The sequence below is a fragment of the Miniopterus natalensis genome, chromosome 8, assembly GCF_054644295.1.
Source record: "Miniopterus natalensis isolate mMinNat1 chromosome 8, mMinNat1.hap1, whole genome shotgun sequence".
Taxonomy (NCBI): Eukaryota; Metazoa; Chordata; class Mammalia; order Chiroptera; family Miniopteridae; genus Miniopterus; species Miniopterus natalensis.
The window spans coordinates 5,017,540-5,029,281 of record NC_142088.1 but is presented as its reverse complement, the minus strand read 5'-3'; the positions used below and the strand labels follow the sequence as shown (position 1 = coordinate 5,029,281).

General features: G+C 49.3%; 1 protein-coding gene across 1 annotated transcript in view; it reads left to right on the top strand.

Annotated features, from left to right (window-relative positions):
- Positions 1-5,709: 5,709 nt before the first annotated feature.
- SP100 (SP100 nuclear body protein) overlaps positions 5,710-11,742 on the top strand; it is a 55,618-nt gene continuing 49,585 nt past the window's right edge. The window contains exon 1 of the mRNA XM_087819524.1: positions 5,710-5,758. Coding sequence (XP_087675650.1) covers positions 5,727-5,758 — 32 coding nt within the window. The 5' untranslated portion in view covers positions 5,710-5,726. The remainder of the gene's footprint in view (positions 5,759-11,742) is intronic.

Sequence of the window (11,742 nt, the reverse complement as noted above, 5' to 3'; positions counted from 1 at the left end):
CATTGCATTCTGCCAGAGCTGCGGGGGGCAGGGAGGACCATGTTTTGCCTCCCACACCTCCAAGGGCTCATCCACAGCTGCCTGTGTCTGGATGGGGAGGAAGATCTAGGACCCCAGCCTTGAGGTCTCAGGAGCACAAGTCTGAGCTGTATGAAGACACAGTCCAGCTTCTGGCTCATGTGGTGTCTGTGACCACTCCTCGGGGTCTCTGAGAAGGGTGACTGAGACGATGGCGGGTGCACTCTGCATGCCTATGTTCATGTCTGCTCTCGAAGTTTGTGCCAAGCCTGTGCCACAGCGTGCGACCTGGAGTATGTGCAGGAGCTGACTGGTTCGCTCTGCTTTTGCTTACTCAGGAAACACGAGGCAGCCCCTATGCGCCTATGCTACACTCCTGCCTGATGGCAAGTGGTGGCTTCAGGTCTAACCTGCCCAGCACCCCAGTGGGTGAGGCTGCAATTTCCAGTACTTGGTTTGTGCAGGCACAGCTCAAGGAAATCATTATTCACTTACAGCTCAGCCTGGAACCAAGGCCCGTGGGCATGTGTGAGCCTCCCACTCTCACTCCCCATGGCTCCATATTCAGCAGGCTTCAGTCCCTGCAATTGTTCATGGAAGGGAGTTTCATGGGCTATAGATGGCATGTGGGGAGGGCAGAGAGGCCTTCCTTCTCTATGGAGGGGAGGGCCCAGATGGCATGTGGGGAGGGCAGAGAGGCCTTCCTTCTCTGTGGAGGGGAGGGTCCAGAGGGCATGTGGGGAGGGCAGAGAGGTCTTCCTTCTCTGTGGAAGGGAGGGTCCAGATGGCATGCAGGAGAAGGCAGTGATGTCTTCCTTCTCTGGAGAGGAGGGTGCCATGTGTTACACAACCCACTGGCTGTTCTCAAATAGTACCTGTGGAAATGGCATCTGACCTCCAGGGAACTTTCCCTCTATTCCCTTTATGCCCCAAGATAAAATAAGATGGGTGAGTTTTCAACTTCAATGTAATCATCTTGAGAAACCAGCGGAGCCATGCTGGGCATGGTCCGTCTGTAAGCCATTCTACGTGGAGAACCTAGAAGCCACCTACACTTGACCAGCCTCATGCCAAGGTGAGACACTGGATGTCCCCCAGAACCTGGTGGAGCTCCAGGGTCACACCTGTGTATTCCCGGGGCCACTTTATGACCCGACCAGTCCCATGTGATTGTCCTGTGCTAGTGTGCTGGGACCCGCCAGGATGCCAACCTTCCTCATGGGCATAGCATGTGTACACATGAGAACCACGTGCACCAGGTAGAGGGAAAGCGCAGGACTCGGCCCTGAGGGAGAGCTTGTAGTTAGGTTTCCCCTGGGCCAGAGCTGTTATAGTTGGTGTTCCTAAGAAGTCACACCTCTCCCTTTGTGCAGGACTTTCTGTACCCTGGGCACAGGTGCTCTGAAAGTGCCCAAGGCATCCCGTCTCAGCTGTCTCCCCAACCACAACAGTGCCCAGCAAGAGCTTCTGTGGGCAAAGCAGGCTCCACGCCTTCCCTATATATCACCTCCAGGCAATGGTCAGCAGGTGTGCAGGGGCCTTGCTAGCGTTAACTTAAAAATAAAAAGAACTTTTCAAGTGCCAGGCAACAAATATTTACTGAAATCAATGAGACTAGCTCTTCGGGAAACATTCACTCGGGCAGAAGTCCAAATAATGTCCCCATTAGGAAACAGAGGCAATGAGAGGGTACTTATGAGAAAGGGAAGGGGAGTAATGACATCAATAGAAGACAGGCATCTCTACTGGTGCAGGTAACGACGCAGTGATACTAATTTTAAACAACATTTTTCATTTTCAGTCCAGTAGTCATCAGTCTAGTAGTCATAACTGCTTTATTGTTGTCTTTCCAAACAGTTCTTTAGGACACAAGGTTGCTCAGTCCCAGTCCAAAGGTTATTTTGCCCTGTTTTAACATTCCAAAGGATTGAGGTATAAGACATGCAAGGCAGTGCCTCTGGCCCGGCAGCTCCACCCCATTGTAAAGTGGCTCTGTTTCTACCACTCTTTACACTAGAAATACACTTGGGCTGCCAAGTCCTTCCTGCATCCTTCTGTGTGCATATCCCTCTGACTCCCTCTGTGCGAGGACCATTTAATTCGCCCTTTTCCCATGGTGGAGCCCCCTTATGACATCCCACCTCCAGTCTCACGACCACTGGGTCTTCCTGAAGCTGCACTGGCCACCTCCACTGTCTCTGTTCCGTGCAGCAACTCTGAGGTCCCTGCCAAGATGTTCCTCTCAACAGAAGCACCACTTACAAGCCAAAAAGAAGTGAAGGCCACTCCCAGTGGGCTCCTTCTTTGTGCTGAGCGGGGATGATCAGAATGAGCCACCAAGTGCACGTCTTTTCTTCCTGCACAGGCGTCACTGGGCTGTCCTAAGGCCTAGGACAGCCCAGGGAACCATTCCAGGTCACCCTGATCAGTAATGGCTGAAGGGGGACTTGCAGAAAGATTAGAATTGGGGACGCTGCAAAGGGTTCCCTGCTCATTCGATCATCTCCTTCCCTGGTGCATCCCTGCTCCTTGTGGCACCCAGCCCGGCTGACACTCTGGACTCGCTGGGAGACCCCGGGTCAAGGTAACTCCCACAAAACATTCCTCCCCCTTCCTGAGGGCAGGGCTGGCCCCTACAGCCTTGCTTTTTTCTTATGGGACAAGGCTTATGAGGAACTGCCTGGTTCCAGATACACCAGTGATGGCAGCAAGTGCCAGTGGGGACTCACAAAACACATGCAGATTCCGCCAGGACTCCCAGAATATTAACCATGGTGAACCTCATAAAAGGTATCCTTTTTTTTCCAGCCAAGCAGTTGGGCATCTGAGTCAGTAAGACTTGGGTGAAGCTGAGACACTCAGGTTCCGATCCTCCAGGAGGAAGGGAACCCTAACTGTGGAGGAAGGTGAAGCCGATCCCCCAGAGAGATGGGGGTAGGGGATGACAGGCATTGCTTGAAGTCTGCATGACACCCACAACCTCTTTGTGGTCTCACATTTTCTCTTAATCATTCATTCTACTCTGTTCATTTTTTTAAATGTTTTTATTTATTTTAGAGAGGGGGAGAGAGAGAGAGGAACATTGATGTGAGAGAGAAACGTTGATCTACTACCTCCTGCACATGCCCTACCAAGGATTGAGCCTGAAACCCAGGCATGTGGCACATGGGATGCTGCTCAACCAGCTGAGCCACACCTGCCAGGGCTATTCCATTCATGTTTGAAACTTGTTTGATGATTTTAATTGCTTTACGTTGCTCACCATCGAGTAAAATCAACATGCCTGGGAGGAACCTCAGGGTGAGTCTCTTGTGTGCACCCTGGGAACACTGGCCTCAGGCTGCGGAGGGACAGGTTTGAGGAGTTCTGTCTCCAGGAAGGTGGAGAAGGCAGGGTCACCGTGGGGCTCCCGGACAGAATGAAACTCTCTGGGAAACAGGGGCTGCCGGGAGATGGAAGGGGCCACAGTTTCAGGAACCCCTCAATTTTAAACCCAGACTTCTCTGTCCAGGTCATAAGCACATTTTTATGCTGATGAACAGCCAAATACCAAAATTATCTCAGAACCCAATCCTTAAGTGGTTTCACCTTTATTTAGAAAGAAAGAATAGCACTTCTATTGCTAATTTAGAGGGGTTTAGATAGACGCAGCCTGGAGAGGAGAGGGATTGTTGCTTTCAGTCTCTCTGAACAGGCAACAAAACCCAGCTCTAAGGAGACAATAATACGATGCACGACCCCTAGAGGGAAGTGCAGACGTGGCTGGAGCCAAGTCCAGGAGGGGAGGAAAGGGCTGCCCAGCCTGCGGTAGGGGGACACTCGGGCTAAAATGAGAAATGCGAGGGCAGTACCAGGCTCCACGCCGTGTGCCTGGGGCTGGGTGGCCGTGGGAGAGAGGCGTGAGGTGGTTTCAGGGCGCTGCAGAGAGTATGGTGCTGTCGAGCGGTAACCAGGTACCAGGGAGATCAGTCCTGGTTCCGGCGTGGATGCAGGTCACTAACCCCCCGGAGGTGGAGCCCAGGGCTCCAGGTGAAGGGCTGTGGTGACGGTGGCAACTGTGGGCTGGGGATGACCATGTGGCCTTGGGCCAGCCTCCTTCCTTCTTGGGCTGCACAAGGACTGTGAGCTTCCTCCGGGTGTTTCTCGTGCATAGCCCTAGACCTTCCGAACGTGGCCCAGACAGACTTACTGCGCTCCCCTCTGGTCCCCTTCTCTCTTGCACACCCTACAACCCTCAGTCCTTAACCTCTGCCCCCTCTGCCCAGATGTCTCCTCCCATACCCTTTCCCAAGGATTCGCTGCCTTCGCTATAAAAATAATCACATTTCACCGCCATCAATCCCTCTGGGTTCTTACCAACTTTGAAGGAAGACTCAGGAGTCCACAGCTGTACCACCCCTGAGCCGAGTCCCTAAGGCTCTACTAAGTGGGATAAGGGGCTCCACCTCACCTCAGTCTCTGAGAGCCGAAATACTGCCGCCAAGTGCCACCAAGTCTACACAACCGTGCAGCTGAAGGGGACCTGACGACCCACCTCTTTACCCATCTAGGGCACAAAGTGGACAAGAAATCAAGGAGCAAAACATACACCCAGGTGCTTGACTCATTTTAACATGTTCGTGGGCGCCCCAAAAGTACATGCCTTTCCACCACTTGAGTTCCAAACCAACTGACAGGCAGGCGAGACAGATGGGCACCAAAATACCAGCTTTCTTCCTGGTAAAAGCTGGATGTGTGCCAAAAAAACATTCCTCAGTCTGAACCCCGAAACTGGGCTTAGCCTCAAGGTCTCAGGCTGCTCCAATCAACCACACCCCCCACACTCCAGGCCGCTGGCCCTGTGCCCTGGAGCTCGGAGGGGCACAGAGCCCTGGCCTCTCCAGCAGGATGAGCCCAGGAGGCCAACAAGGAGTGGACCCACCCTCACAGAGCTCCCAGCCTGAGTCTCCCCAGGAAGAGGGGAGGGCAGGGGGACCCGGAGTCCTGCCGACTGAGGGGCCCCTCCTGGAAGGGGACGTTGGTGTGGGGCCTGAGGGTTCCCCCTTAGTTCCCTGGTGCCCCCTCCTCTCCGTTTCTGCGTCCACAGAGGCGCCGGGTCTTTGTCCTCCGGCCCAGTGGCTGCTGTTGCTGCTGCTCCTTCCTCCTGCCTGTGAATTCTCAGGTCCCTCTGCTTTGTCTCAGGGACAAACTCTGTCCCCACAGGGTCTCCCAGGCTGGACACTCAGCCCACCACTGACATCCGAATGGAAGCTGCTCCTGGGGAGGCTAAGGAAGCCTGTCCCCTTGGCACGTCCTCTGCCCCCTGCCCCTCCTCGGTCGCTGCCTCTGTGCTCTCCAGGTTTCCCGGCCCCCTGGCTCAGGCTACTTCCCTGTTTTTGGTGTCTTTGCACAAACAAGGAGACCCCTGGGGGCTGGTCCTGCTCCTCGCTGGGGTCCTCCAGGTCCTGTCTGTCCCTCTTTGTCCTCCATTCCTGCTGCCACTTGTCCTGATGGCTGAGAACCACGCTGGGGCTGCAGGAGGAGGAGACATTGTCTGAGAACACTGGGTATTTATTTTCACTTTCATTTTCCCCACTTGGGTGGAGCCGACTCAGGGCAGCCTCACCCACTTCCTGCTCAGCGCTGGGCAGCCACACTGGTCCCAGGCTGGGGGCACCAGGGGCATCGAAGTCCAGGCTCCAGGCCCAGGCAGTGCCCAGGGCAGGACGATGGCCAGTGGGGGCAACAACTTCAGCGCCAGGTCAGTCTCAGCCTCCCTTTCTTTAACTTTCCCTCAGGCTGTGCCACCGCTTTAGTCTCCGCCACTAGACACTCGTCTAAGCGTTGACCTCAGTCCTGCGCTGCGGGACGCTCTCCTGCAATGTGAGAAAGTGCAGGAAACTGCAGAGAGGAAATCAGATCTCTGGAAGGCAGAGGGACATCTGCTGGTGTGAGTGCAGCTGCCACGACCCACAGGGCTCCTGTCTTGCAGCCACCGCTCAGCTGGCAGCCATCTGGGCTCCTCTGTCTGTCCTTCCTGATGCTTTCAGGCAGTGACTTGTTATTTTCTCATGACCTCTGAACCCTCTTGTTTCCTTCGGGCCCCTCTGAGTTCACCTAGGTCATTCCAACGAGGGCACTTTGAAAATATAAAATTCAGGGAGAACATGTGGCCTTTCAAATCTGGGCGCCTCGGTCTGGTACCTGACCTGGGCCCGCGCTGGCCCTTCCTGCAGGACTGAGCTGAGGGAGGAAGAGGAGGGAGTGAGGAAGAGGAGGGAGGGAGGGAGGCCAGCGCAGCGCAGGCTGAGCCCCACGTGGGCTCTGACTTCCTGCTCTGCAGCGGGTTGTACTCGACACGGAAAAGGCCAGAAGTCCTTCCTTTTCTCTAGGAAGGGGTCAGAAATAACATGACTTAATATGTTTAACTTTTTTAATACAAAAGAATTACATTTTACATTCTTGTTCATGAAGTTTCAAACGAGGGAAAAAGTCCCCCTCACTTCCCACCCCCCTGACGGTCTCAGTCCTGGCCCTGTCCAGTGTTGAGAGCATATCCCTTTCTCTGCATTTACACATATAACTTATTTTCCTAAATATATAATTTCTGTCTTGTTTTTTAACAAAGGGGATTATATTATATATGCTCTTTTGCATTTTTACTTATTTTAGTAGCGAAAATAGATCTTTTCACTTTAATGAACATCTAGATCTCCCTCGTTCTTTTTAACAGCTGCATACTACTCCATGCCATGATTTTTTTAAACCCTTCTCTTCCATTGACAGACACTTAGATCATTTCAGCAAGCTGTGATAACAATCATGCATGTCTCTCTTTTTTGCCTATATACATGAATTTGTCTTGTGTCAATAACCAAAAAATCAAATTGTGAGGCAAAGAGTACTCATACTTATTCGTTTATGGATTCTGCCAAACTGCCCTTCTAAGTAGCTAAACCGATATATTCTTTTAACAATAGCAAATGAAATGACTCATCTCCCAATGCTCAGTTTCAAAAAAGTGCTATATAAAGGGATGCATTTAGTTAATTTGCATTTCCTGATGACACGGGACATTGAACCGTGTTCTGTGTTTATTAACCATTTAAATTACCTCTTTGGTGAGTTGCTGCCTTATTTATTACCAATGTTATCAGTTGAGGTGACTGTCCTTTCTTTGATAATAAGGGAGAGTTTGCTAAATATTCTGAAAGCTATAAATTTACTCTCATTTTCTTTACTTTGTTTATGGTGACTTCTACTTATTAAAGTTTTAAATTTGAAGTATAGACTTATTATAGTATTGATTTTATAAGATAGATGCACCCTGGTTATTATGAATAAATTAAAATGATGAGGAAAGTGAATTCCATGTACACTGCCTTTAACCATAGTACTCACATTCTTAAGGTGGCAGATTCAGTTCCACCTTCACTTCAAGGAGTTTCTTCTCTAGTATCTTCAAAACATATTCTTTTTAAAAATATGTATGTTTTTATTGATTTTTTTAGAGAGAGGAAGGGAGAGGGAGCGAGAGATAGAAACATTGAGGTGAGGGAAACATCGATTGGGTGCCTCCTGCACACCCCTTACGGGAATAGAGCCAGGAATCTGGGCATGTGCCTGACGGAATCGGGGAATCGAAATAGCTACCTTTTGATGCCTGGGACAACACCCAACCAACTGAGTTACACCTGCTGGGCTAACATATTCTTTTTTAATTTGGGGACAACACCATTCTTCTATTGGTGCAATTTAGCCTGCACAGCTTTATCTGTCCCTAATAAATCATCTCTTTAGTTTTTTACTTTCTGTTCATAATGGTTGTCTCAAACCTTTCTTCTATAATAATTATTTAATTTTTAATAGTTATTTGCTTTCTTGTTATTTCTATTTTTTTTTTTAAGTTGATTGTGTTTATTTTGAGCAGGTGTCTTAATTTCCTACAACAGCTCTGCAAGCTCCCTTGTAGGTAACTAACTGCTTTTCTCTTGCTGCTTTTAAGATTCTCTCTTAGTCTTTAACCTTTGGCATTTTAATTATGATGTGTCTTGCTGTGGCCTCTTTGGGTTCCTCTTGTTTGGGACCCTCCGTGCTTCCTAGACTTGTAAGTCTATTTCTTTCCCCAGGGAGGGGAAGTTTTCTGTCATTATTTTTTCAAATAGGTTTTCAATTTCTTGCTCTCCTCTCCTCCTGGCACCCCAATAATACGAATGTTGGGCCTCTTGAAGTTGTCCCAGAGGCTCCTTATACTATCTTCATATTTCTGGGTTCTTTTTTTCTTTTTGCTCTTCTGGTTGGGTGTTTTTGTTTCCTCATGTTCCAAATTGCTGATTTGATTCTCAGCGTCCTCTACTCTACTGTTGACTCCCTGTAAATTATTCTTCATTTCAGTTCATGCAGCCTTCATTTCAAATTGGTACTTTATTATGTCTTCTATTTTTCTGTTATTTTCATCATACTCTTACTAATATGCTTGAGAACCCTTATAAACAGTATTCTGAACTCTGTTAGCTTGCTTGTTTCTATTTCACTTAGTTCCTCTTCTAGAGATTTCTTCTGTCCTTTCCTTTGTGACATGTTTCTTTGCCTCCGCATTTTGGCTGCTTCCAGGTGTTTGTTTCTATGTATTAGGTAGAGCTGCTATGTCTCCTGGAATTCATAGAGTGGCTTTGTGTATTAGGTGTCCTGTAGGGTCCTGTGGCTCAGCCTCCCCAGTCACCTGAGCTGGGCCTTCTAGGTGCTCCCCTGTGTGGGCTGTGTGCACTGTCCTGTTGTAGTTGAGCCTTGGTTGCTGTTGGTGTCACTGGGAGGAACTGACCCACCAGGCCAATTGGCTGTGAGGACCAGCTGCAGCTACAGCCAAAGAGCTGCTGTGCTGGAGACACCTCTGTGGAGCAGGATTTGCTTCAGTGGGGCTTTGGTGTTCACCAAGTGCGCCCCTTCAGTGTGTCACTCGTGGTTGTGGTAGGGTTGTAATCCAGCGTGGTCAAGTCTGACCACCAGGTGCACTGTCTCTGGGGCCTCCTTGGAGGTGCAAAGTCAGCCTCTGCCAGTGGCTTGCCCAGGGCCCCCCAGCATGAGCTACACAGCAAACCGTAGTTGGCTGCTCCTTGTGCTGGGCTTGGAGGTGCCCAGGAGAGGCCCAGCTATGAGCCAATGCAACTGCCACTAGGGCCAGGCCTGGGCCACTTATCAAGCCCTATGGGGCAGCTGCTGCTTGTTTGAGAGATTTTAGGAAAGTCCTAAGCATGAGGCTGGAGAGGCCACTTGCACAGAAAAGCCCCTGGAAACAGCCTGGATGAGCTGCAGGTGGGGAGGGGCGGGGCCTCCGGGAATCACGGGGCGGGGCCAAGGGCGTGAGTCAGGTGCTGGCCACTTAAACATGGCACCTGCCTGCCGGCTGTGTGCCGGGAGGACTCTCCAAAGGAGCCATGGCCTCCACCAGCCCTTCTGCCTGGGAGGAGGCCGCCCTCCGCCTCTCGCCCGGATCTCAGGCAGGTTAGTTCCTCCCCGAGTGTCCCGGGTCCCTTCAGGCTGCTCCCGGCGCTGGGCTCAGAGGGAGCGTCTGAGTGAGTCCGCGCCGGGCCCTTTAGGAGGAGCTGCTGGGGCTCCCGCAGCCTCCGCGACCCTCAGGGACAGTCCCTGCTGGTTTCACAGCCCGAAGCTCTGGGGACATCTCTTCCCGGCCCTGAGCCCTGGGCTGGAGGCCTGATGTGGGGCTGGGACCCCTCCGGGAAACCCCCACCACCGAGATGCCCTCCCGGTTTCAACTGCGGCACCAGGCGTGGGCCCTCGGCCGCGTCTCTGCGATTCAGCTCCGATCCGCTCGCCCCTCCTGCCGGTCTCGGTGCTTCTTCAGCTCCCTGGGCGTGGGGCTTCTGTGCAGCCAGATCTCAGGAGGCTCTGAGTGACGGTGGTTCTATACTTTAGTTGTGATTTTTATGTGGTTGCGGGAGGCGGCTGGTGCAGCCGTTACCTGCGCCCCAGCTTGTTTCTCTCTTCCTGTCCCCCAGCTTTTTAATCCACTCATCTGCTGATGGGCACTTGGGCTGTTTCCAGGCCTTGGCTATTGTAAATAACACTGCAATGAACATAGGGGTGCATATATTTTAAACAGTATTTCGGGTTTCTTTGGATATATTCCCAGAAGTGGGATCACTGGGTAATAAGGCAGCCCCATTTTTAATTTTTTGAGGTAACTCCATATTGCTTCCCACAGTGGCTGCCCCAGTCTGCATTCCCACCAACAGTGCACCAGGGTTCCCCTTTCCCCACATCCTCACCAACACTTGTTGTTTATTGATTTATTGAAGGCAGCCATTCTGACAGGTGTGAGGTGATATCTCATTGTGGTTTTAATTTGTATTTCTCTGATAATTAGTGACAGTGAGTATCTATTAGCTTTCTAAATGTCCTCTTTGGAGAAGTGTCTATTCAGGTCCTTTGCCCATTTCTTAATTGGATTGTTTGTCATCCTCTTGATGAGTTGTATGAGTTCTTTGTACACTTTGGAGATTAGCCCCTTATCAGATACATCCTTGGCAAATATATTATCCCAGACCTTGGAGTTCCTTTGTATTTTGAGGCTGATTTCTTTTGTTGTGCAGAAGCTTTTTAGTTTGATGTAGTCCTGTTTGTTTGTTTATTTTTTCTTTTGTTTCTCTTGCCCTAGGAGATGTATCAGTGAAAAGTCCACTATGTGAGATGTCTGTAACTTGACTGCCTATATTTTCTTCTAGGACTGTTATGTTTTCATGACTTACATTTAAGTCTTTTACCCATTTTAAATTTATTCTTGTGTATGGAGTAAGTTGGTGATCTAGTTTCATTTTTTTGCATGTACCTGTCCAATTTTCCCAGCACCATTTATTAAAGAGACTATCTTTACTCCATTGTATGCTCTTGCCTTCTTTGTCAAATATTAACTGACTCTAGTGGTATGGGTCTATTTCTGGGGTCTCTGTTCTGTTTCATTGATCTATATGTCTGTTGTTGTACCAATACCAGGCCATTGTGATTACAATGGCTTTGTATTATAGTTTGATATGTGGTAAAGTGACCCCTCCAACTCTGTTCTTTCTCAAGATGGCTGTGGCTATTCAGGGCCTTTTTTGGTTCCATATAAATTTTGGGGATATTTGTTCTAGCTCTGTGAAATATGCTGTTGGTTTTTTAATAGGAATTGCATTGAATCTATAGATTGCTTTTGGTAATATGGACTTTTTAATGATATTAATTCTTCCAATCCATGAACATAGTATATCCTTCCACTTGTTTATATCTTCCTCTATTTCTTTTTTCAATGTCCTATAGTTTTCTGAGTACAGGTCTTTTACCTCCTTGGTTAAGTTTATTCTGAGGTATCTTATATTTTAGTTGCAATGGTAAGTGGTATTCTTTTTTAGTTTCTCCTTTTGAGCGTTCACTGTTGGTGTATAAAAATGCCGTCAATTTTCAGATGTTAATTTTGTATCCAGCTGCCTTGCCAAATTCATTTATTAAAACTCATAGTACTTTGATGGAGTCTTTAGGGTTTTCTATGTACAATATCATGTCATCTGCAAATAATGACAGTTTTATTTCCTCCTTTCCAATTTGGATGCCTTTTATGTTTTCTTCTTGTCTGATGGCTGTGGCTAGGACTTCTAGTACTGTGTTGAAAAAGAGTGCTGAAAGCAGACAACCCTGTCTTGTTCCTGTTTTTAAGGGAAGTGGTTTTAGATTTTGACCATTGAGTATGAT